This window comes from Oryx dammah, unplaced genomic scaffold (genome assembly GCF_014754425.2).
Source record: "Oryx dammah isolate SB20612 unplaced genomic scaffold, SCBI_Odam_1.1 HiC_scaffold_12, whole genome shotgun sequence".
Classification (NCBI taxonomy): Eukaryota; Metazoa; Chordata; class Mammalia; order Artiodactyla; family Bovidae; genus Oryx; species Oryx dammah.
In genome coordinates this window covers 53,431,683-53,457,483 of record NW_024070196.1, presented here as the reverse complement: position 1 = coordinate 53,457,483, position 25,801 = coordinate 53,431,683, and the positions used below count along the sequence as shown (strand labels likewise).

Here is a 25,801-nt window from a genome sequence, read left to right as displayed (position 1 = left end):
TGATGCTTAACTTCAACCATCTATAAATGACAATATTACTTGTCCTACTCATTTCATGAGTCTGACAGAAGGATAAGTAAAATAAGAGCTGCCAAATCATTGTTCAAAATGTAAAGAGACAGCAATGTAAGATAATTATATTTTATAAATTTGTAAGCATTTTTTAATGAAGTCATTTTAATGATGCCAGTCCCACTGGCCAAGTACACATTACTGATGAAGCAACTTAGTGATACTTTCTCAGCTCTTTATGGAATTATATTTATCAAAAAATATGAATATTTGCTTACCTGACAGTTCCTACTCATTTGGTTTCACTTTTATAACCTAATACTTATACTAAATCCAATATAAATCCACTTAAAAAGTGAAAATTTGGAACATTATTTCATAAAATCACTAAAATCTCTGTCATTATATATCAAGCATATCTAGTATTACTGAAAAGAGTTTTCAGTTTTATTCTTATTTTTTAAAATATTTATTTTTATTTTATTTATTTGGCTGTATCAGGTCTTAGCTGCAGCATGCAGAATCTTTAGTTGTACATGTGGGATCCCTGACCAGGGACTGAACCTGGGCCCTCTGCATTGCAAGCATGGAGTTTTAGCCATTGGATCACCAGGGAAGTTGCAGAGTTTTCAGTTTTAAATAAATAAGTTTCATAAAATAAATGAACTTCCTATTTTTTATCTTTTTTAAAATTATTTTTTAGTTGAAGGATAAATGCTTTACAGAATTGTGTTGGTTTCTGCCAAACATCAACATGATGAATGAATGTTCCATTTACTGACAGACAAACTAAAAAGTAAAAAACATTAATGGTTTCCAACAAAAGCAACAACCATATTCTCTTCCCATTAGATATCTCAACTTACCTCATCTCCCTTCAAAACTTCAGTGCCATCAAATTCACGGGTCTGACTTGTCTTCACTGACACTTCTCTCTCTAGGTTGGCTAACTTTTCCTTTGCTTCCTGAAGTTCCTCAGCTTTGGCTTCTTTTTTATGAGAAATGATAGATGCCTAATTAAGCATTAAATAAAAATGTAAAAATGAGACAGTCAACTTTCTATTATTTTCTGAAATTATGTAATTTTTAGATTTTACTGACTGAGCTAAATTTTCAATATCAGGTTGACTTCTCCTGACAATACCCTTTGCCCTACCACCTGCTATCATGAGTTTTATATTTAGTATGAGCCGACTAAGGTCCGTCTAGTCAAGGCTGTGGTTTTTCCAGTAGTCATGTATGGATGTGAGAGTTGGACTGTGAAGAAGGCTGAGCGCAGAAGAATTGATGCTTTTGAACTGTGGTATTGGAGAAGACTCTTGAGAGTCCCTTGGACTGCAAGGAGATCCAACCAGTCCATTCTGAAGGAGATCAACCCTGGGATTTCTTTGGAAGGAATGATGCTAAAGCTGAAACTCCAGTACTTTGGCCACCTCATGCGAAGAGTTGATTCATTGGACAAGACTCTGATGCTGGGAGGGATTGGGGGCAGGAGGAGAAGGGGACGACAGAGGATGAGATGGCTGGATGGCATCACTGACTCAATGGACATGAGTCTGAGTGAACTCCGGGAGTTGATGGACAGGGAGGCCTGGCGTGCTGCAATTCATGGGGTCACAAAGAGTCAGACATGACTGAGCGACTGAACTGAACTGAACTGATGCTATACACACACACATATATATATACACATATCCCCTTCACAGATCACTGCCTTGTCATGGCAGAGAGGCTTGCATAACTTTGAATCTATGAGCCATAACGTTCAGGGCCACCCAAGATGGGCAGATCTTAGCAGAGAGTTCTGACAAAAAGTGATCCACTGGAGAAGGGAATGGCAAACCATCCCAGTATACTTGCCGTGAGAACCTCATGAACTGTATAAAAGACCAAAAAGATAAGACACCAAAAGATGAGTCCCTTGGGTCTGAAGGTGTCCAATATGCTACTGGGGAAGAATGGAGAATTACCAATAGACCCGGAATGAATGAAGAGGCTTGGCCAGGGCAGATACAACACTCAGTTGTGGATGTATTTGTTGATGAAAGTAAAATCCAATGCTGCAAAGAACAGTACTGTATAGGAACCTGGAATGTTAGGTCCATGAATCAAGGAAAAAGAATTGGATGTGGTCAAGCAGGAGATGGTAAGAATAAACATCGACATCCTAGGAATCAGTGAAATAAAATTGATGGGAATGGGCAAATTTAATTCAGATGACCATTATATCTACTACTGTGGGCAAGAATCCCATAGAAGAAATGGAATAGCCCAGATAACTGACAAAAGAGTCAAAAATACGGTACTTGGGTGCAACATCAAAAATGACAGAACGATCTCTGTTTGTTTCCAAGGCAAGCCATTCAATATCACAGTAATTCGAGTCTCTGCCCTTACCACTGATGCTGAAGAAACTGAAGTTGATTAGCTCTGTGAAGGCCCGGAAGACTTTCTAGAACTAATACCTAAAAAAGATATTCTATTCATCATCAGGGATTAAAATGTAAAAGTAGGAAGTCAAGATAAACCTGGAGTAACAGGCAAGCTTGGCCTTGGAGAACAAAATGAAGCAGGGCAAAGGTTAACTGAATTCTGCCAAGAGAATGCACAAGTCATAGCAAATACCCTTTTTCAACAACACGAAAGACAAGTTTACACATGGATACCACCAAATGGTCAATACCAAAATCAAATTGACTACATTCTTTGTAGACAAAGATGTAGGAGAAGCTGCATACAGTCAGCAAAAACAAGACCTGGAGCTGACTGTGGCTTAGATCATCAGCTTCTCACAACAAATTCAGGCTTAAACTAAAGAAAGCTAGGAAAAACACTAGGCCAGCCATATGAATTAATCCATATGAATTCACAGTAGAGGTAACCAATAGATTCAAGGGACTACATCTAGCTGACGATGTGCCTGAAGAACGATGAACAGAGGTCCGTAATATTGTACAGGAGGCGGTGAACAAAACCATCCCAAAGAAAAAGAAAAGCAAGAAGGCAAAGTGGTTATATAAGGAGGCTTTACAAATAGCGGAAGAATGAAGAAAAGTGAAAAAGCAAGGGAGAGAGGGAAAGGTACATTCAATTAAAATCAGAGTTCCAAAAAATAGCTAGAAGAGACAAGAAGGCCTTCTTCGATGAACAATGCTTAATAATAGAAGGAAACAACAAAAGGGAAAGACTAGAGATCTCTTCAGGAAAACTGGAAACATCAAGGAAGAATTCCACCCAAAGGTGGGCACAATAAAGGGTAAAAATGGTAGAGACCGAGTAGATGCTGAAGAGATCAAGAAGAGATGAAAAGAATCCATCAAAGAGCTGTATAAAAAAGATCTTAATGAACCAGATTACTGTGATGGTATGGTTAGTCACCCAGAGCCAGACATTCTAGAGTGCAAAGTCAAGTGGAACTTAAGAAGCACTGCTGTTAATAAAGCTGCTGCTACTGCTGCTAAGTCGCTTCAGTCATGTCCAGCTCTGTGCAACCCCATAGACGGCAGCCCACCAGGCTCCCCCATCCCTGGGATTCTCCAGGCAAGAGCACTGGAGTGGGTTGCCATTTCCTTCTCCAATGCATGAAAGTGAAAAGTGAAAGTGAAGTCACTCAGTCGTGTCCGACTCTTAGCGATCCCATGGACTGCAGCCTACCAGGCTCCTCCGTCCATGGGATTTTCTAGGCAAGAGTACTGGAGTGGGTTGCCATAAAGCTAGTGGATGCAATGAAATTCCAGCGGAACTATTCAAACCCCTAAAGGAGGATGCCATCAAGGTTTTGCATTCATTGCATAACAATGCCTGCAATATAGCTGCTGCCACTCCCTAAGGACAAAGGGATGGGAAAATGTAGGATGCTGGCCCCAGATAGCTGTGTTAGTTGCTCAGTCATGTCTAACTTGGTGACCCTATGGACTGCAGCCCACCAGGCTCCTCTGTCCATGGAATTCTTCAGCCAAGAATACTGAAGTGGGTTGCCATTCCCTTCGCCAGGGGGTCTTCCTGACCCAAGGATCGAATCTGGGTCTCCTGCACTGCAGACAGATTCTTTACCATCTGAGCCACCAGGGAAGCCCTTGGCATTCATTATGTCAGCAAATCTGGAAGACCCAGAAGGAGCCACAGGACTGGAAAAGGTCAATCCTCTCACCTCAATACTCAAGAAGGGTAGTACCAAAGAATTTGCTAACCATCGGACAATTGCACTCATTTTCCATGTTAGTAAGGTCATGCTTAAAATCTTGCATGCTAGGCTTCAGCATTATGTGAACCAAGAACTTCCAGATGTCCAAGCTGGGTTTAGAAAAGGAAGAGGAACTAAAGATCAAATTCACTGGCTTATAGAAAAAGCAAGGGAATTTCAGAAAAAACATCTATCTCTGTTTCACTGACTTCGCTCATGACAAACTGTGGAAAGTTCTTAGAGGGATGGGAATACCAGACCATCTTACCTGTCTCCTGAGAAATCTGTATGCGGATCAAGAAGCAACAGTTAGAACCCTGTATGAAATAAATGATTGGTTCAAGATTGAGAAAGGAGTACAACAGGAATGTCTGCTGTCACCTTGTTTGTTTAATCTATTTCTTGTGAGCACGTCACAAGAAATGCTGGGCTGGATGAGTTACAAGCTGGAATCAAGATAGGCAGGAGAAACATCAATAACCTCAGATATGCAGATGATACCACTCTAATGGCAGAAAGCAAAGAGGAACTAAAGAGCTTCTTGATGAGGGTGAAGGCGGAAAATGAATGAGCCTGCTTAAGACTAAATATTAAAAAAACTAAGATCATGGTATCCAGCCCCATTACTGCATGGCAAATAGAAGAGGAAAAGGTGGAAGTAGTGACAGATTTCCTCTTCTTGGGCTCCAAAATAACTGCGGATGGTGACTGCAGCCATGAAATCAGAAGACAAGTGCTTCTTGGCAGGAAAGCAATGACAAACCTAGAGAGAGCATTGAAAAGCAGAGACATTACTCTGCCAACAAAGGTCCATATAGTCAAGGCCATGGTCTTCCCAGTGGTCACATTCGGTTGTGAGAGCAGGACCGTAAAGGAGACAGAATGCCAAAGAACTAGGATGCCTTTGAACTATGGTGCTGGAGAAGACTCCTGAAAATCCCTTGGAGACTAAGATCAAACCAATGAATCTTAAGGGAGATCAACTCTGAATATTCACTGGAAGGACTGATGCTGAAGCAAAAGCTCCAGTATTTTGGTCATCTGATGCACACAGACGACTCATTGGAAGTCTCTGATGCTGGGAAAGATTGAGGGCAGAAGAACAGGGCATCAGAGGGTGAGATGGCTGGACGGCAGCACCGATGCAATGAACATGAATTTGGGCAAACTCTGGGAGATGCTGAGGGACAGGGAGGCCTGGCTTGCTACAGTCCATGGGGTTGTAAAGAGTCAGATATAACTGGGCGACTAAACAACAATAATATACACATATATGTATATTTATATATGTATCTGGTTGCACCACATGGCTTGTGGGATCTTATCTTCCCTACCAGGGGCTGAACCTGGGCCCCGGCAGTGAAAGCACCAAGTTTGAACCAATCCCCCCTGCCACGAGGGAATCCCCTGCAATGTGCATTAAATAGCAACCTTAAAACATTTTGGAAGGCAAAATATAGGATATATCAGCAGAGAAACAGAAATGCAATAGTAATAAAAAATATTAAAATCTTGTCAACTAACATTGAAATGCTAATGAAAATATCTTCTAGGTAAACCCAGAAGCTAACACTAAGTCTGCTGTTTTTCTGTATGGTTGGTTTCCTTTCACAGGAATAAAACAGAATGCTTTATTCCCAAAACTACAATACAGATCATCCTATCTAAATTCAATACCCATACTTTTAAAATAAAATGTTAAAACATTTATTATATTTGGGGCATTCTAATAAATAAAATGCAAATTGAAAATTAAACATCTGATTCACCAGAATTATGCAAATGTTTACACAACCCAGATGGGTGCTCTTAGCCATAAATGCAGCATTTATGGATTACGTAGCATTAGCAACTTGTGGGGCATTTCCTTAAATGAACCACGACTGTACTAGTTTAAGAAAGACATTAGCCAAACTGTCTTCTCCAGTGAAATATTACAAATATTTTTATCAAACAGATTTTATAAGAGAGGAAAATCTTTAGTGCAAACCCTTTAAACAACTCTCCCTGTTTAAAAAATGAAAATACACATGATATGAAAATACAGACGCTCAACCTTGCTTATAGGAAGATTATGTGAAAAGATGATCAACCTTGTTTATAGTAAGATAAATAAACATTAAAACTATCATAAAATACCATTTCTTATCTACAAGGATAGCAAAAATCTAAAAGTTTGACAACATACTCTACTGATGAGGCTGTAAGGAAATAGGCACTCTCATATACTGCCACAAAATATAAAATGCTAAAACCCCTATGAAAAGAAATTTGGCAATATCTAGCAAACTTACATACACATTTACTGTTTGATGTAGCAATCTCACTTCTGAGACTATATCCCAAAGACACACTGACAAAAAATGAAAAGACATAAATAAAAAGCTATTTATCTTTAGCACAAGAATGGCAACAACCCAAATGTTCATCAACTGGAGACTGGTTGAATAAACTGTGATATACCCACTTCATACCCAATGGAGTATGTCTGTGAACAGAAATAAGCATATCCACTACAGTGGATACAAAAAAGACAGATAATAACAAGTGTTGGTACAAATGTGGAGAAATCAGAACCTTCATACACTGTTGGTGGCAATGTAAAATGGTACAGCTTCTTTGGAAAGTAGTCTGGCATTTCCTCGTGGAGAAGGAAATGGCAACCCACTCCAGTGTTCTTGCCTGGAGAATCCCAGGGACGGGGGAGCCTGGTGGGCTGCTGTCTATGGGGTCGCACAGAGTCGGACATGACTGACGTGACATAGCAGCTGGCATTTCCTCAAAATGTTACATACAGAATTATCATTGAACCAACAATTGCACTCCTACAAGTATACTCATGAGAAGTGAAAATTTACTTTCAAACAAAAACTTGTATAAGAATATTCCTACCGCATCATACATAATAGCCAAAAAAGTAGGGACAACCCAAATGCTCATTAACTGATGAACAGAAAAACAAAATGTGATATATCTGTATAATGGAATATTATTCAGTAATAAAAAGGTTTAAGCATGTAGAAATACATGTTAACAACATGAAGTGAAAGTGTCAGTCATGTCCGACTCTTTGGAACCCTACTGACTGTAGCCTGCCATGTTCCTCTGTCCGTGGAATTCTCCAGGCAAGAATACTGGAGTAGGTTGCCATTCCCTTCCCTAGGGGATCTTCCTGACCCAGAGATCGAACCCTGGTCTCCTACACAGAAGGAAATTCTTTACTGTCTGAGTCACCATACATGAAGGAACTTTAAACACAGTATGCTAAGTATAAGAACCCAGTCACAAAGGATGACATATCATACGATTCCATTTATACGAAATGTCCACAACAGGGAAATTTACAGAGCTAGTTTAGTCTTTTGTAGTTGACTGGGGCTGAGGATCTGGGGGAAAATGGGAAGTGACTGCTAATGGGTTCAGGGTTTCTTTTTTGACATGATAAAAATGTTCTAAAATTGACTGGGTAATGGTTGTACAGCTCTGATACTAAATATCATTGAATTTACACCTTAAATGGGTGAATTGTATAGTATGCAAATTGTATCTCAATAAAGTTATAAAGGAATAAAGATTATTCTACTATACTATTCAATAGCATATATTGAGAAAAAAAAGCACTGTGAACAAAAGTGTGTATAATATGCTCTGCTTTCTCTAAGGATGGAAATATATGAATATATGTATATATAATATTATTTTTAGTGTAATAATAAACTTGTGTGTAACATATGGATTAAAGCAAATGATGAATAATGTTGATGCCACTAGGGGATTTGGTTCCCAGGAGAATAGACAACCCTGCACTTTCAAGACACAGATTCCAGTGTCTAGTCATGGGTCAATTTAAAAGGATGAAGAATATCCACCATTGGTCACACTACAGGAGGCCAGGGACCATCACATTAAAGTGGGTGGGGCTTTTCCATCCAGAGCAAACAAGTGGGAAGTGGGGTTTACTGTGGGATTTCATAAACCACAGAGAGATTAACCTAATCATCCTGGCTCTTTTCCACACTCTATCCTGCAGGACAAACATCCTCTAACCAGTTAGCGAAAGAGTGCTTGGAAAAGTCATAATAATTACCCAGTATTTTCTGGATAGAGCTTTATATACTCTTCTACATATTTCTTTCACTCTAAAGTTGTTCTCTGAGGAGCCGATGTCTTATTCCAATCATGAGCCGTGCTTCTCTGCTCTGACATGAGGCCATCTACTCAGCAGGAATGAATATTGTGGAATTTAGTCTTATTCAGAGAAGCTATATCAAAAAGACTGCTCACCATAAATAACTGAGCAAGACTCCTTTTCTATAAACAAATATTGGTCAGAATGGCCCTGTCTGACAGCAAAGTAAAGATAAAAAAGAAGTTGGCCTAACTTCAACTCCTCTATACTCCAGGGAATGGCAAAATACCAACTAGAAAATATTCTTGAAAAAAAAAAAAAGCCTGTTCAAGTTTCTAGTTTTAGTATATAGGAAATACAGGACACAGAGGAACATTTTAAAAGGACACCATTCAGTTGCCATCAACAAAACATCAACTATGGGAAATGCTATAGGAAAAATAAATTTCTTCAATAAAAATTACAAAAAATTATTAAATAAGTAAGAAAGAGAGTCTATAGATTAAGAGAGATTTAAACATCAAACAAAACAAAACAAAAACAAAACCAGGAGCTGACTGTGGCTCAGATCATGAACTCCTTATTACCAAATTCAGACTCAAAATGAAGAAAGTAGGGAAAACCGCTAGACCATTCAAGTATGACTTAAATCAAATCCCTTATGATTATACAGTGGCAGTGAGAAATAGATTTAAGGGACTAGATCTGATAGATAGAGTGCCTGATGAACTATGGACGGAGGTTCGTGACATTGTACAGGAGACAGGGATCAAGACCATCCCCATGGAAAAGAAAGGCAAAAAAGAAAAATGGCTGTCTGGGGAGGCCTTACAAATAGCTGTGAAAAGAAGAGAGGTGAAAAGCAAAGGAGAAAAGGAAAGATATAAGAATCTGAATGCAGAGTTCCAAAGAATAGCAAGAAGAGATAAGAAAGCCTTCTTCAGCGATCAATGCAAAGAAATAGAGGAAAACAACAGAATGGGAAAGACTAGAGATCTCTTCAAGAAAATTAGAGATACCAAGGGAACATTTCATGCAAAGATGGGCTCGATAAAGGACAGAAATGGTATGGACCTAACAGAAGCAGAAGATATTAAGAAGAGGTGGCAAAAATACACGAAGAACTGTACAAAAAAGATCTTCACGACCCAGATAATCATGATGATGTGATCACTAATCTAGAGCCAGACATCTTGGAATGTGAAGTCAAGTGGGCCTTAGAAAGCATCACTACGAAAAAGCTAGTGGAGGTGATGGAATTCCAGTGGAGCTGTTTCAAATCCTGAAAGATGAAGCTGTGAAAGTACTGCACTCAATATGCCAGCAAATTTGGAAAACTCAGCAGTGGCCACAGGACTGGAAAAGGTCAGTTTTCATTCCAATCCCAAAGAAAGGCAATGCCAAAGAATGCTCAAACTACTGCACAATTGCACTCATCTCACATGCTAGTAAAGTAATGCTCAAAATTCTCCAAGCCAGGCTTCAGCAATATGTGAACCATGAATTCCCTGATGTTCAAGCTGGTTTTAGAAAAGGCAGACGAACCAGAGATCAAATTGCCAACATCCGCTGGATCATGGAAAAAGCAAGGGAGTTCCAGAAAAACATCTATTTCTGCTTTCTTGACTATGCCAAAGCCTTTGACTGTGTGGATCACAAGAAACTGTGGAAAATTCTGAAAGAGATGGGAATACCAGACCACCTAACCTGCCTCTTGAGAAATCTGTATGCAGGTCAGGAAGCAACAGTTAGAACTGGACATGGAACAACAGACTGGTTCCAAATAGGAAAAGGAGTACGTCAAGGCTGTATATTGTCACCCTGCTTATTTAACTTCTATGCAGAGTACATCATGAGAAACGCTGGACTGGAAGAAACACAAGCTGGAATCAAGACTGCCGGGAGAAATATCAATAACCTCAGATATGCAGATGACACCACCCTTATGGCAGAAAGTGAAGAGGAGCTAAAAAGCCTCTTGATGAAAGTGAAAGAGGAGAGTGAAAGAGTTGGCTTAAAGCTCAACATTCAGAAAACGAAGATCATGGCATCTGGTCCCATCACTTCATGGCAAATAGATGGGGAAACAGTGGAAACAGTGTCAGACTTTATTTTGGGGGCTCCAAAATCACTGCAGATGGTGACTGCAGCCATGAAATTAAAAGACGCTTACTCCTTGGAAGAAAAGTTATGATCAACCTAGATAGTATATTCAAAAGCAGAGACATTACCTTGCCGACTAAGGTCCATCTAGTCAAGGCTATGGTTTTTCCAGTGGTCATGTATGGATGTGAGAGTTGGACTGTGAAAAAAGCTGAGCGCCGAAGAATTGATGCTTTTGAACTGTGGTGTTGGAGAAGACTCTTGAGAGTCCCTTGGATTGCAAGGAGATCCAACCAGTCCATTCTGAAGGAGATCAACTCTGGGATTTCTTTGGAAGGAATGATGCTAAAGCTGAAACTCCAGTACTTTGGCCACCTCATGCGAAGAGTTGACTCACTGGAAAAGACTCTGATGCTGGGAGGGGTTGGGGGCAGGAGGAGAAAGGGATGACCAAGGATAAGATGGCTGGATGGCATCACGGACTCGATGGACGTGAGTCTGAGTGAACTCCAGGAGATGGTGATGGACAGGGAGGCCTGGTGTGCTGCTATTCGTGGGGTCGCAAACAGTCGGACACAACTGAGCAACTGAACTGAACTGAACTGAAACATCAAACAAACCCAATGTATAAATCCTATAGGGATCCTAATTAAAACAAAGCAACTAAAAAAAAAAAGAAAAAGAGATCAGGAAATCTGAACATTGATTGGATAATTGCCAGTATTAAGGAATTATTAAAAATTTTAAATATGGTATGTTGTTAAGCTTTTTAAAAGCTTTTATTTTTTAGAGATACATTCTGAAATATTTACATGTGAAACAATATGAAATCTTAGATTTACTTCAAATAATCCAGATGCAGCTGGGGGCTATAGATGAAATAAAAATGGCCATGATAGCTATAGCTAAAGGACACACAAGGATTTATTTGAACTATTTTCTCTACCTTTGTATATGGTCAAATTTTTCCATTATAAAAAGGTTTTCCAAAAATTCTAGCATCCTTAAATAATGCTTTGTTATGTAGCTCAGTATTTTCAAATTGGCTATCATTTGAATCTGCTGTTTAGCAATACATAACAACATATATATATCCTGATGATTTAATACTTCTGTATAAAATGATAAATGCCTTAGCCCTAAAATTTAATTTAATTCAGTATTTTTTCAAGCTAACTTTAAACGTGAAAAAGTATATTGCCTTTAATTCATTAAAATTTCCCTTCTGGCTCAAACAGTAAAGAATCTGCCTACATTGTAGGAGACACCTAGGTTCAATCCCTGGATCGGGAAGATCCCTGGAGAAAGGCATGGCTACTCACTCCAGTATTCTTGCCTGGAGAATTCCATGGACAGAGGAGCCTGGAGGGCTACAGTCCATGGGATCGCAGAGTTGGACACGACTGAGCTGCTAACACTTTGACTTTAGTTCAGTAAAGATTATAAATATTTATTTTTATCACTTGAGGTAAGCATTCACATAAAAAATCAAATTTCACACTCACAGATATAAACACAAAGAGCCCTATCACCACAGTTGGCAGATATTGAGGAAGCTGAGCATTATCGGATATATCAGATTTCAGACTTGAACATGTATCTTTGTGGCTTTTCCAGAAATTCTGATTTAATCTGGAGATTAACAATGATAGAAGAACATTTCTTCTTTATTTCCTTCTCACTTTAAGACTATCGATAACACAGACCACGGTGTTTATGAAGATATTCACCAACAAGATTACAGGTCAAAGTATGTGAGCCAAAAAGAGTGGTCTTAAGTGTGTTTGCTTCCCTGGAGGCTCAGAGGTTAAAGTGTCTGCCTCCAATGCGGGAGACCTGGGTTAGATCCTTAGGTCAGGAAGATCCCCTGGAGAAGGAAATGGAGAATCCCATGGATGGAGAAGCCTGGTAGGCTACAGTCCACCGGGTCGAAAAGAGTTGGACATGACTGAGCGACTTCACTTAAGTGTGTTGTTGGGCTTCCCTCATAGCTCTGGCAATAAAGAATCCACCTGCAATGCAGGAGATGTGGGTTTGTGACCCAAAAAGAGAGGTCTTACCTGTTGCCTATATAGTGACAGTTTGCCTTCAATTGGTTCATTTCTCATCATTTTCTTTTCAATCAGCTGATTGATCTGTGTGTTTATTTCATTTATCTAAAACAGTATGAAAATAAAAAAGGTTAAAACTATGGCTGTGATTACCTAAATTAAGGGACATCTGGTCAAACAAAGCTTTGAATTGACAGTTGTTATTATCAGTGATTTTGATAGGAGGATCAGTCCTATTAATACCATTGATGGATTGTTACAATTACTTTGAGACAACCTGCATTTCGTGGTTCATGCTACGTATTTACAGAATTGGATTAGTTACATGGATTTAACCATCCATGTCTAAATTATCCTATTCTACATGAAGTATTTAAATTATTTTAAAAGACAATTTCTAAAAATCTGAAGTTACCCCTTTACCTAGGCTGTGACTTTTCAAGTAATTAAGTGATGAAGCAGATCTGGACTAATATTACCCAGGGATTTAGTACAAGGAATTTACGAACCCAGCTGAGAGTTGACATGAATGACATCTAAAAACCCTTTCTGTTCGAATGAATGATCTGTGATTCTATGATAGCTGTCATTTATCCCGTTCATTCATCTAAACTTTTCTCAAATGTAATAAAACTGAATAAAGGCAACAGAAGCATATAGTCCTATAAGTTTTTTTTAAATTATATGACTTTCAGTATAACTATCCTTTGAAAAGACTAGAATTTTCCTGCTAATCCTATGACATTAAATTTAAGCCAAATCTGAGTTGGACAACTAATTTCTATACATAAATTAAAAGAATTATGTATTTAATTGTAGTGGCTATTAAGCCTATTAATGTCAAAATCCTTCAATCAATTTTCATGATATTTAATTATTATTTAAAGAAATAAACACTTGATTAGTATTTTATTTTTAAGAAACAAAAATGCTATGATATTAGGTTTCAATGAACATTACAAGAAAGTTTAATAATTCCAAAGCAGGCATAAAAAGCTAATAAAAAACATTAGCTTTAAGTACAAAATTGCTATATTATTTTTGGAAATAAAAAGTAATCATTTAAAATATTTTTTAAATTTTGTTATGTAAATGATTATATTATAAACATATAAACCTATGAGTCAACCATATGCATTAATTTATTTCTCCAAGTTACCCAGTTTCCTAATCAGTTGTGGATTAAGAAACAACATAATGTGTTATAATTTCTCATAAAGAACAATTCCTTATAAGAGCTATCAACTCTTAGCACAGGTTAATTTCAGAGTCAAGAACAGAACACTATAGAAGTAGTTCACATAATTTTCATGGGACTGGAGATGAGATAAAATTGGGAGCTTATAAAAAAAAGGTGATTGTTACTTACTTTAGATTCAAGTTCAAGAAGATCAGAATGGCCCATAGCAGGCTCCGAGACCACTTTTTGTAAAAAATGTAATTCTTTTTTCTTGTTCTCTAATTCTTTAGGAAATTTTTCAGTTACCATATATGAATTAAATTTTATCTCCTCCTCTAGCCTCTTCATTAAACCTATGAAAATTAAATAAGTGATTACTCAGCCCAACAGAGTAGGTACAGTGATGCTTTCTACATTTTAAAACATACAACCTGGAGAGAGTAGGTCTGACTCTGTGACCCCATGGACTGTAGCCCACAGGCTCCTCTGTCCATGGAATTTTCCAGGCAAGAATACTGCAGTGGGCTGTCATTACAGAACAATAAAGGATTGGCCACTGAAACTTTTTGAGGTTAATCAGAATGATAATAAAGGACAACTTATATAGACTATAGTGAAGTCACTCAGTCGTGTCCAACTCTTTGCGACCCCGTGGACTGTAGCCTACCAGGCTCCTCTGTCCATGGGATTTTCCAGGCAATAGTCCTGGAGTGGATTGCCATTTCCTTCTCCAGGGGATCTTCCCAACCCAGGGATCAAAACCAGGTATCCCGTATTGTAGACAGACGCTTTACCATCTGAGCCACCAGGGAAGTCTTAATTTACATAGAAGAATATTTAAATTACAGAAAAAGTAATATTATGATATTCCCAAATTACCATCTAATTCTTTTATACTCCACATTATGCAAAAATAACATTTACAGAGCCAAATATATTGCTGGATCATATTTTGATTCTATGTATTTAAGGAACTCATGAACCAAATGACAACACAAATGAAATCTAATCCAGGTTACTTCCTCTGTAAGTAGTCATTTATTCCTTTTCTTTTGCAGTACTTATGCAATTTATATCAGAGAAGGCAATGGCAACCCACTCCAGTACTCTTGCCTGGAAAATCCCATGGATAGAGGAGCCTGGTAGGCTGCAGTCCATGGGGTCGCTAAGAGTCGGGCATGACTGAGCAACTTCACTTTCACTTTTCACTTTCATGCATTGGAGAAGGAAATGGCAACTCACTCACTCCAGTATTCTTGCCTGGAGAATCCCAGGGACAGAGGAGCCTAGTGGGCTGCCGTCTATGGGGTTGCACAGAGTCGGACACGACTGAAGCGACTTAGCAGCAGCAGCAGCAGCATGCAATTATATTTCTATTCTAATACTTCACAACAGTATAATACATTGTAATTTTTAGGTTTAAACTAATGAAGACATTACTAAAGGTACAAGTTAAATTCTGAAAAAGAGAAATTATCTACATTCATAAACATTTTCAGTTTTCCACATTTGGTAGTTTTGATTTTACAAAGTATTAAGTTTACAGTTAAGTGACAACTTAAATTATATTTTTAAGATTTGAGAGTTTTCTTATTCTGGCAGAGAGCACAACTGTACACATACACAGATTTTCAGTGAATAATGATTTTGTTATAAATTCCCAGCCTCAAGAGATTTAAAAAGTTTATTTCAGATCTTTCCATTACACATCTACAAATTCTGGCTGGACTTTTTAAAACACCGGATTTCCGGTTTAAGTAATCTACATACGTAGATTGCATAATAAATTTGGACCAAAGCCTTAAAGTTATTTTTAGTTTTCCTGAGCCAGCCATGTATTAATGGGTAAAATTTTATTAATGGGAAATTCATAAGTTTTCCATTCATCCCTACAATTTCCCATCTCTTTTTTAGGGACTGGAGAATGGAAGGGAAGAGAGTGTTTCATGAATCACTATAATTAGGCAATCATTCCTATATGGTTTCCAATTAACTCTACACCCTGGCTTCTTTGGCTGTTAGATGACCATTTTTTCCATCTTCAAGTTCTTAAAACATACTGCATATAATCCAGAGATGCAAGAAATAAAGTCTAAAATGTTTTTAAAAGATTTTAAATTCTTAAATATTATTTTGCCTGTTTAAAAAAGTTCCTAATTCTAGAAAATACAAACTAATCTATAGTAGCAGAAAGCAGGTCAATGGTTGTCTGAGGAGGGTGAGAGGGACAGAAATGAGACATTACAAAGGAAATGTTTTACAGTGATGGATATAGCAATATTTATATTTTGATTAAGGTGATAGTTTCATCAGGGTACACATATGTCAATACTTAACAAGTGTATACTTTAAACATTTGCAGTTTATTATATGTCCATTTTGGAGAAGGCGATGGCACCTCACTCCAGTACTCTTGCCTGGAAAATCTCATGGACAGAGGAGCCTGGTAGGCTGCAGTCCATGGGGTCGTGAAGAGTTGAACATGGCTGAGCGAGACTTCCTTTCACTTTTCACTTTCATGCATTGGAGAAGGAAATGGCAACCCACTCCAGTGTTCTTGCCTGGAGAATCCCAGGGACGGGGGAGCCTGGTGGGCTGCTGTCTATGGGGTCGCACAGAGTTGGACACGACTGAAGTGACTTAGTAGCATATGCCCATTTAACCTCAGTAAAGCTGAGATAAGGTCAACAAAAAACAGTTTCTGTCACATTTTAAATCCTTTTCTTAAAAATTTTAACTTATACTTTGAAAAGTGGACATATTTCTATGCAGTTTTTTAAAAAAATTATCTTTTAAAATCCTGGTGAACACATATATGTATGGCTGAGTCCGTTCACTGTTCACCTGAAACTACCACAACATTGTTAATTGACTATACCCCAATACAAAACAAAAAGTTTGATAAAAACATGCTGATGAGATAAATATAAGGTCACTAAGATCTCAGCAAACATTGTGATTAAAAACCCTCTGAAAACATCTTGCTGATCCTACTACAACTGAATAAGAAGCTTCTTTTATACAACAAATCTCAGGAATATGTAGAATATAAAGATAAATTAAAACTTCAGTGAATGTTTTATAATATGGCTGTTACTCAGAAAAAATACAAATTACACTGTGACACTAAAAATACTTTCATGTTATTTAAGCAAATAGAATTTTTTTGTAAGCCATTTTTTGTTACTAAAATATTTAGATGGACCTTATTAAACTAAATACCTGAAGCAATTGAACATCTGTTTAATTTACTCTTTTCCTAGTCTGCTGAATATAATCCTTAAGACTCTGCTTCCCAGAACAATGTCAACAAAGCAGGGACTGAACTTCCTGCTCCCCATTCCCTGTCAACCCACAAAAAACACATATTGCACAAATAATACCTTATTTCAATATTTTTAGCAGTTTTTTCTTCTTTGATTCCCCTCCTACCTGTGGAAAAGATAATTTTCTTCCTATGCAGGGTTAGGGTCTCTACTTCCTCCTCCCAACTATTTAACAGATTATTTACTAAATGCTTACTGTGCAAATCTGTGTGTTAAGGCCTGAAAATAGAATAATTATGACTTCATGACTAGCCCAGAGTTAGCTAGTCAGGTATGCCAACAATTAACATGTTATGGTAACTGCTGTAGAACATTCAGTGAAATAGCTGGGATACAATGGGAGCACACAGGAAAGGTTGCTACCGGTTCTCACCTTTTCCTCCCGAATCTTCACATTTTCCTTGGTCTGACTGTCTCTTCAGTAAACACCACTACACCACTACCGTCCCTCGGTCTATGCATAGATTTCTCAATCATTCCCACACTCCCTCCCTTGCATTCTTTTCGAAGACAAGCAGTCAGAAGAAGCCTGACTTTTTATCTCTACTTCCTCCATCATCTGCTCAGCCCACTGCATTGTTGTTTCAGTCACTGTGCTTTAGCATGGAATGTCTTCCATTCCTCCACCTCTGCAGCATTAAGTTACTCAATCACCACACCTCCAGGAAGCCATTTGACTCTGTTAGAGTAGCTCAGATGGTAAAGAATCTGCCCGCAATGCGGGAGACCCAGGTTCAATCCCTGGGTTGGGAAGATCCCCTAGAGGAGGGCATGGCAACCCATGCCAGTATTCTTGTCCAGACAATTCCATGAACAGAGGAGCCTGGTGGGTTACAGTCCATGGGGTTGCAACGAGTTGGGCATGACTGAGCAACTAACAAACGTGCTGGAGTTTGGTGCTCTTTGCCTCTTTGTTTTCATCAAAGCTGGGCTCCATCAGTTTATTTGTCATGCTGCATTATCATTGTCTACTGCTTGTCATTTCACCATTAGCCTGTGAGCACTTTAATAGAAATAGCTTTCCTTTCTATTCCCAGTACTTAGCACAGTACCTGACATGGAGCAGATGTTCAATAAACACTGAATTAATGGACTGGTTCTGAGCCAATTATTTCTATTACTACTTAGCAATACAACTGATTTTATTATTTAGCAGGATCTACTAAACCATCTCAAGAGATGCCCCAAAGAGAACAAATTTTATTTGTCCATTTTATTACTAAATATGTATTTCCTGACCTCAAAATTCTATTTAGTCTATAAAGCCAAAGCAAAATAAAGTCTATCTGCTCAAATAAAAAATGAAATATTACTAACACTATAAATACCTTTGGATATTCTTAGTTACCAGAATTAAACCATAATAGCAAGAAATATTTAACCTAATAAAATTGAGGATAACAGACACTGAAGAAACACATGTTCAGGCTAACATTTTAAATTGTAGTAAACTGTGCTGATCAATAAGTTATTTTTCTGCTTACTAAATCTTTCAATTCTTCTACACATTACTTTCATTTTCAAAAATTCACTATTAATGGTAAGTTCTAAAAATTTCTTAGCAAAGATAGACCTATGCAAACAAATTTCTTGTTGATATTCATTTTTAAATGTGTATAATTTAATGAATTTCTTTTGAAAATTTATCTTAATTTTTTACACTAAAGATGTGAAGGAACCTACATCAAATCCAGAGAACATATACTAAAAAGTTATACTGTATATTATACTAAGGAGTAAAAAAGCACTAAAAATTATTTCCTTTTGTCTTAAACATTCTCCTAAAAAGTGAAAACCTAGTGAATAAAGAATCAAATGATGCCAACAACTACCTGCACAGCAACTTCCAGGTATTGCTTGAAGCTGAATTTATGACTGAGAGGAGTGAGAGATTTCATATAGTTAAACAACTCAGTGGTGTCTGACTCTTTGCAACCCCATCGACTGTAGCCCACCAGGCTCCTCTGTCCATGGAATTCTCCAGACAATAATATTGGAGTGGGTAGCCACTGCCTTCTCCAGGTGATCTTCCCAATCCAGGGATCCAGGGATCAAAACTCCTGTATTACAGGCAGATTCTTTACCATCTGAGCTACCAAGGAAAGCCAAGAGATTCTATGGAAAGTCATTAATTCACATGTATTAACCATACATTTTATGGGGAATACTATTGTGGTTTCTTAAATATTAATTAAATGTGTCATATTTCTTTGATTTTAAGATGCTATTAATTATAAGACATCAACTAAATTAACAAATACCATGTGAAATGTATACATAAAGTGCAAGATATACCCCAACTGCAAAAACAATTAAAATGTTAAAGATCATGTGTCTAGAATCAAGGAAGTACTGTATTATCTCTTTAACAGATTTATTGAGATATAATTTACCATATAGCCATAAAATTCATCTACTTAAAGCATACGGTTCAATGGCTTTTAGTATATTCACAGAACTGTATGACTACCATAATCAATTTTATACCATTTTAATCAGGTTTCGAAAGAAGCCTCTATACCCACTAGCAGTCTCCTATCCCCCATCACCCACCCACCAACCAACACAGTTGTCCTCGCCTATAATTTCCCAGCCCTAGGCACTCATCACTGATTTCTGTCTCTATGTATTTGCTTATTCTGGAAATTTCATACAAATGGGATCACATAATAAGTTGTCTTTGTTTCACTTAGGATGATTTGGGAATTCATCCATATTGTAGCATGTATCAATACTTCATTCCTTTTATTGTTGAATAAAATTCCACTGTATGGTTATGCTATAATTTGTTTATTCATTCATCAGTTTAGGGACATTGGTATTGTCTTTATATTTTGGCTATTATGAAAAGACCCTGATGCTGGCAAAGATTGAAGGCAGGAGGAGAAGGAAGAGCAGCAGAGGATGAGATGGTTAGATAGCATCACTGATTCAATGGATATGAATTTGAACAAACTCCGGGAGAAAGTGAAGGACAGGGAAGCCTGGCATGCTGCAGTCCATACAGCTGCAAAGAGTCGGACATGACTTAGCAACATTATAAACAATGCTGCTATGAACATGTGTGTACAAGTTTTTCTGTGGACATATGTCTTCAACTCTTTTGGGTAGATATCCAGGAATAAAATTGCTGAATCATATGGTAACTCTAGGTTTAACATTTCGAGGAACTGCCGAACTGTTTTCCAAAGAAGATGAATCATTTTACATTTCCACCAGCACTGTATGCAGGGTCCAATTTTTTCACAACCTTGTCAACACTTGTTATTGACTGTCTTTTTTATTATAGCCATTCTACGTATTATATATTAGAGTATAATGTTTCCTAGAACACTTAAAAAATATCCTCCAAGAGCTGGATATTTACATTGAAATATTCATCCAGTACAAATGAGAATTTTTTTACTGTTCTTTCAGTTTACATCATCTCCCTTCTGATGAATAAAAACACCTCGAAAATGCCTAGGATGGGTTTGGTGGTATAATCTGGGATTGCTGTTCAGTCGCTGTCATGTCCAACTCTTTGCAACCCCATGGACTGCAGCATGCCAGGCTTCCCTGTCCTTCATTATCTCCCAGAGTTTGCTCAATCTCATGTTCATTAAGTCGATGATGCCATCCACCCATTTCATCCTCTGTTGCCCCCTTCTTCTCCTGCCATCCATCCTCTATGTAAAGCTAATGTGATAACAGAGCCAGAGATACCATTTCATTGGCACCACCCAAAATACGAAAAGCACTCAGTTTTAAGGATCTAGCATTTTATTCTTTTTCTTTATAGCCTTGGCAGTAAAATGATATTTACACTTTTTCTGTCCAACTTTTTCATAGCATCCGTTCTTTTATACATTCACACACCAGAGAGCCTCCCTCCACCATGGTTTCCACTACCTTCACTCTCTGACAAAACACTGAAAGGGAATTAAAAGACCCTAGGTGAACACTTCAGGATGTCTTCACCAGGCTGTCACTTACTAGCTAGGAAATGATGCCCCAAAATGCTGACCTATCGCTTGACAATAATCAGTTACCATTAGTAAGGAAGACTACTGATTTAAACTAATATTCTCACTAATATGATCACCTATATCACACAGTAATTTCCACTTACTTTCAGGTGTCGCATCTGCTGCTGCATGTCGCATACTTTTCAGCTGGTTTTGTATTCTTTGCAGTCTCTGCACTGCATGAAATAGCTTTAAAATACAATTATATCTATTACTTGCCTATTCTGCTGAAACCTACCATTTATATAGACAAGCAATGAAAAATACAAGTTCTACATAATTCTTATAAATGAAATAAACAATAACTAAGAAATTACTAAGCTAAGCCAAAAATGTAACTGGTTTGCTCAATACATTTTCAAGTAAAACTTTAAAAAAAAAGCTTTCAGAAATGTTTTCTTTACGTTATTTGTTGAATTTCGTGATCAAGGAAAAATGCATATTAAAGAAATATTTGTACTAGGCTTTTCTGTTAAAACATGGTTTTCTCAATTCCAAGGAATGTTAACATTCTCAGAAATGATGTTTGAAAATCAGAAAGTGAAGCTAAGTAACCAGTCAGGGCACGGGCAAATGCAGCTTACTGCACTAATATTATGATGCCAAGCCAAGTTCCAGAAGAGCCAAAAACCTAAACTGCCCATTTAGTAGGAAATGATGCTGATTTGAAATATCATTCTAATACACAAGTCCACTCAGTTTTAAGATAGATTTTTAATAAAATAAAAGAAATACTTTCTGGCCAAATTATTTTTTTCTTTAAGGCAAAATCTAAAAATGTGGAGTATGTGTGACTTTGAGTCTTTTCATGATTTGCTTATTTGCCACTGGAGTAAAACATAAAAAACACCATGATTCATGGAATAAAATAGACATTCTCATACAGTCTGAATCTTAAAGACACCCTTTAGAGATTCTAGAAGTTCTATTAACAGTTAATCTTACCGCTTTAGATTACAATGGATATTCTGTAATGCTGGAACAACATGAGTTAAGCACAGCCCAAGAGATAGTGCATAGATACACATGAAGAATAGAAACCCAAAAGATGGTTTTGTTTTTGCTGTTGGTACCATGCAATACTCTTAAAAAGAGTATTTCATTATGTTAACAAAGGGAAACATGAATGTCCTCAATTCCTAAAATCTTCCTCTTAACACCTGAATGATCAGAAGGAACTATTTCTTTCATCATGACAATATAAACTTTTATGTGGGTACCTGATTTTTTTGTTCCTGTTTCTGTTGTGCAAGAAATTCTTCTCTCTCTTTCTCAACTCGAAGTTGCCTTGCTATTTTCAGCATCCTCTGATGATTCTGAACTGTCTCCACCTACAGTAAGGGAATAAGTAGTATATGTTACTGTCAGATTTAAGAGAGACATTAGCATGTCATGTGACTCAGACATTCACTTATCATTTCCTTTTGGTAAACAGCATTCCCTAGAGATGACACTAAAGTTTCAGACTCCAGGTCCTTGAAAGCCTTGGGCTGCTGCCTAGGGAGATTCCCTTTCTGTTCATGTTATTTGACTCCCTCTTCAGACATACACTTATGCCTTGCTTAATCTTTACTCGCAATTCCTAATTCTTTGCAAGTTCTTGGGACTGAGGGTCAAAGTTTTACAGTGCTAATTCTTGCCTTACCCTTTTCTTCAAACGTTCAACTCTCTTAATAAGCTGATCCTTTTCTTCCTCCATTGCACTGATATCCTAAAAAGCAGTCAAGAAGACATTATAAGGGAAAATATTCTTTGTCTGTAGAATTCAGATAAGGTTTTTATATGACTACACATTTAGCACTTCCATCACTTATAACCAGAGCATTAAGAAATAAAGATCCTCTTTTGGAAGAAGTGCATTTCTATCTACCACCCGCCCTTCCTCTCCAGGGTTCTTTATGCAGAGTAATTTATTTGGTAGCTTGGTATTCATTTAGAAAAGCAACAGGTTATAAAATAGTAAGGTGAAGCTGCCAACCAGCCCATTTGTGTTCTAATTCCAATATGGACACACAATTTTTCAAAAATCTTTTATAATGGATAGTGTGCAGGTCTAAAAACATGAACAACAGCTGCTGACATCCCATCTGCTCTGTTAAACACCAAACTTTATATTCTGTCAGTTTTCCAGTAAAATTATTTTTAAGGCTATGGTGTTTTCAATATATAAATTTGTGTCTGGTTTTGCCAATTAACCAATTCCCTTTCTAAAAATAAAAGATCTCAAAAAAAAAAAATCTCCACCAGCTCCACAATATTTTCTAGTGAAAACAAAACAAGCAAAAAAATCCTTGCTAAACCCCCAAAACTAACAGGCTAACTCTCACAGTATAATGAAAGGAAAAATACACATGGTGGTCAGTATTGCCAGGATCTGGGGAAACAGGGACCATTACTATTGGTGGTACTGTACTGAAGAATAATTTCAAAAGTCTTAAAATAAATGTGCATACCTTCTGGATCAGTAATTTTACCCATGGGAATCTATAAGGATTCTCATAGATGCTAATTCTATCTAAAATTTGGAACTGACCTAAATGTCTAAGGATTATTAAGTGAATTATGGCACGACACAATGAAAGTTACTAAAAATTATTCAGAAGAATGTTGGATAACATGAGAAGAAGTCATGATACAGCATTACTTGAAAGCAGACTATGACCTTTATATATAATACAATACCAAGGAAAAGATTTACATATATTCACTAAAATAGCAGTAAAAGTTACCACAAGAGCATGGGATTTTAAGTGAATTAGTTTCTATTTTTTGCTTAATTGTATTTCCTTACAAAGAATATATTCAAAAACACTCTGGTAATAATAAAATTAAAATCACAGACTCTAGGTTATTTTATCATTTCTGGTTACTAACATGGCATAATGGAGGAACAGTAGATGGGTATCTATCACCCTTATTCCATACTTTGTAATAAGTATCTACTTACGGGTCTTTGTTTTCTATTAGATGTGACTTCATCTTTCATTTCTAATACATTCAATAAACTCTTATTGGAGACCTATTACATGCAGGGGACTGGGGACAGACACTGGGGATATTGTGGTAAATAAGATATATAGACATGGTTCTCGCCCTCACAGAGTTTAAAATGTCTGGGAAGACAGACATTAAAATAATTGTAAGTACAATGAGTGTCATAAAACAAAAAGAATTGAGGTGAACTAATCCATCTAGAGAATCAGGGAAGGGCCTCCCTGAGGAAGCAACTTCTAATGATTCTTGTTTGAGAAGATAAAGATGTTATTTCTAAAAATATAAAATTCAAGAAAGCGAGAATTAGCAATTTTTTAGAGAAAGAACTTATATGTCTGGTGAGAGTACAAAAATATTTTTTGGAGAACACTAAATAACATGCATCAAGAAAGACATAAAAATCTTTATATGCTTTCTACTTCTAGAAATTTATTCTAAGGAAACAATCGCAGATAGCCCCAAATAAATTTATGTAGAAGATAATTATAGCATTATCTATAATAGCAAATTATGAAAACAAAACACCAAAAACTGTTAAACTATCCATACCATAGAATACTATTTACTCATTGAAAATCACATTGTAGAAAGATAACAATGGGAATATATTCACAATGCAATGATTAAAAAAACAAGATACAAATAATTATGTATAGTGTGATCCCAAATACATACATACATACGCACACACACATACACAAAATCTGAAAGGATATAGTGCAACAAATGTTAACAATTAGATTTTTTTCCTTCTATTTTTCTTTCTTCTCTGACATAGACTTTATATATATGTGTGTGTGTGTATACACATATATATTAGATGAAGACCCAAAACATAATTACTTTTAATGCATGGCAGTGATCTATGCAGGCTTCCCTGGTGGCTCAGTAGTAAAGAATCTGCCTGCTAATGCAGAAGACTTGGGTTTGATCTGTGGATCGGGAAGATCCCCAGGAAGAGGACATGGTAATCTACTCCAGTATTCTTGCCTGGGAAATCCCATGGACAGAGGAGCCTGGTGGGCTCTGGTCCATGGGGTTGCAAAAAAGTCAGACATGACTTAGTGACTGACAACAACAAGGTGCTCTATATAACAATAGTACATAAGAATTAACTGTGAGTTAACCCTGGCCTCATTAATTTCTTCGGTAAAGAATCAGCAAAAAATCAGCAAAGATCCTACAAAAGAAAATTTGCCATTTGCTATCATTAGTTTCTATAGTTTTAAGACATTCTGAATTTAATTCAAATCCCCACCAAAATCATTGTTTTTCTTTACCCTTCTTATTTCTGCTGTAGAAAATCCAGATGTCTTAAGCTGCTCACATTCTTTATGCAAAGTTTTAAAGGCTTCCATCAAATCTTCATACTAAAAGAACAAGTTAAAAAATTATAAACTGACTAGATCCAGTAGGTTTCCTTAATCAGGTCATCTATTAACTTATAGTCATTATTTAATCAGTATAGAACACCATTTAAATATTCATACAGGACACAAAAATGTTGGTGTATATAATCTGACCTCTAAAGACGTCCCTGATTACTTTCCTAACCAACACTCCATTTGCCAGCTATGCTGACCTTCTTTAAATTCCTGGTATAGTCCACTTTCACTTTACACACCCTACTCCATCCACCTTCACTTTACACACCTTATTCTGTCTGAGAACAACACTCTATGACTCCTTCATCCCTTTCCTGGATAACTGACTCATCCTTCAGATCTCAGTGTCCACAAAGAAGCCTTCTTTAGCCCTGTACCTATTCTATATGAGTACCATGATATCAGAGTAAGTATCATATAAACTTGTAATT

General features: G+C 37.1%; 1 protein-coding gene across 1 annotated transcript in view; it reads right to left on the bottom strand.

Annotated features, from left to right (window-relative positions):
* Nucleotides 1–25,388, bottom strand: part of IFT81 (intraflagellar transport 81) — an 86,335-nt gene extending 60,947 nt beyond the window's left edge. The window contains exons 1-7 of the mRNA XM_040250689.1: nt 25,266–25,388; nt 22,637–22,702; nt 22,212–22,322; nt 21,096–21,180; nt 13,848–14,011; nt 12,488–12,583; nt 879–1,025 (exon numbers count right to left, since the gene is read on the bottom strand). Of these exons, the coding sequence (XP_040106623.1) occupies nt 879–1,025; nt 12,488–12,583; nt 13,848–14,011; nt 21,096–21,180; nt 22,212–22,322; nt 22,637–22,702; nt 25,266–25,343 (747 nt within the window). The 5' untranslated portion in view covers nt 25,344–25,388. The remainder of the gene's footprint in view (nt 1–878; nt 1,026–12,487; nt 12,584–13,847; nt 14,012–21,095; nt 21,181–22,211; nt 22,323–22,636; nt 22,703–25,265) is intronic.
* Between the last annotated feature and the right edge of the window lie 413 nt (nt 25,389–25,801).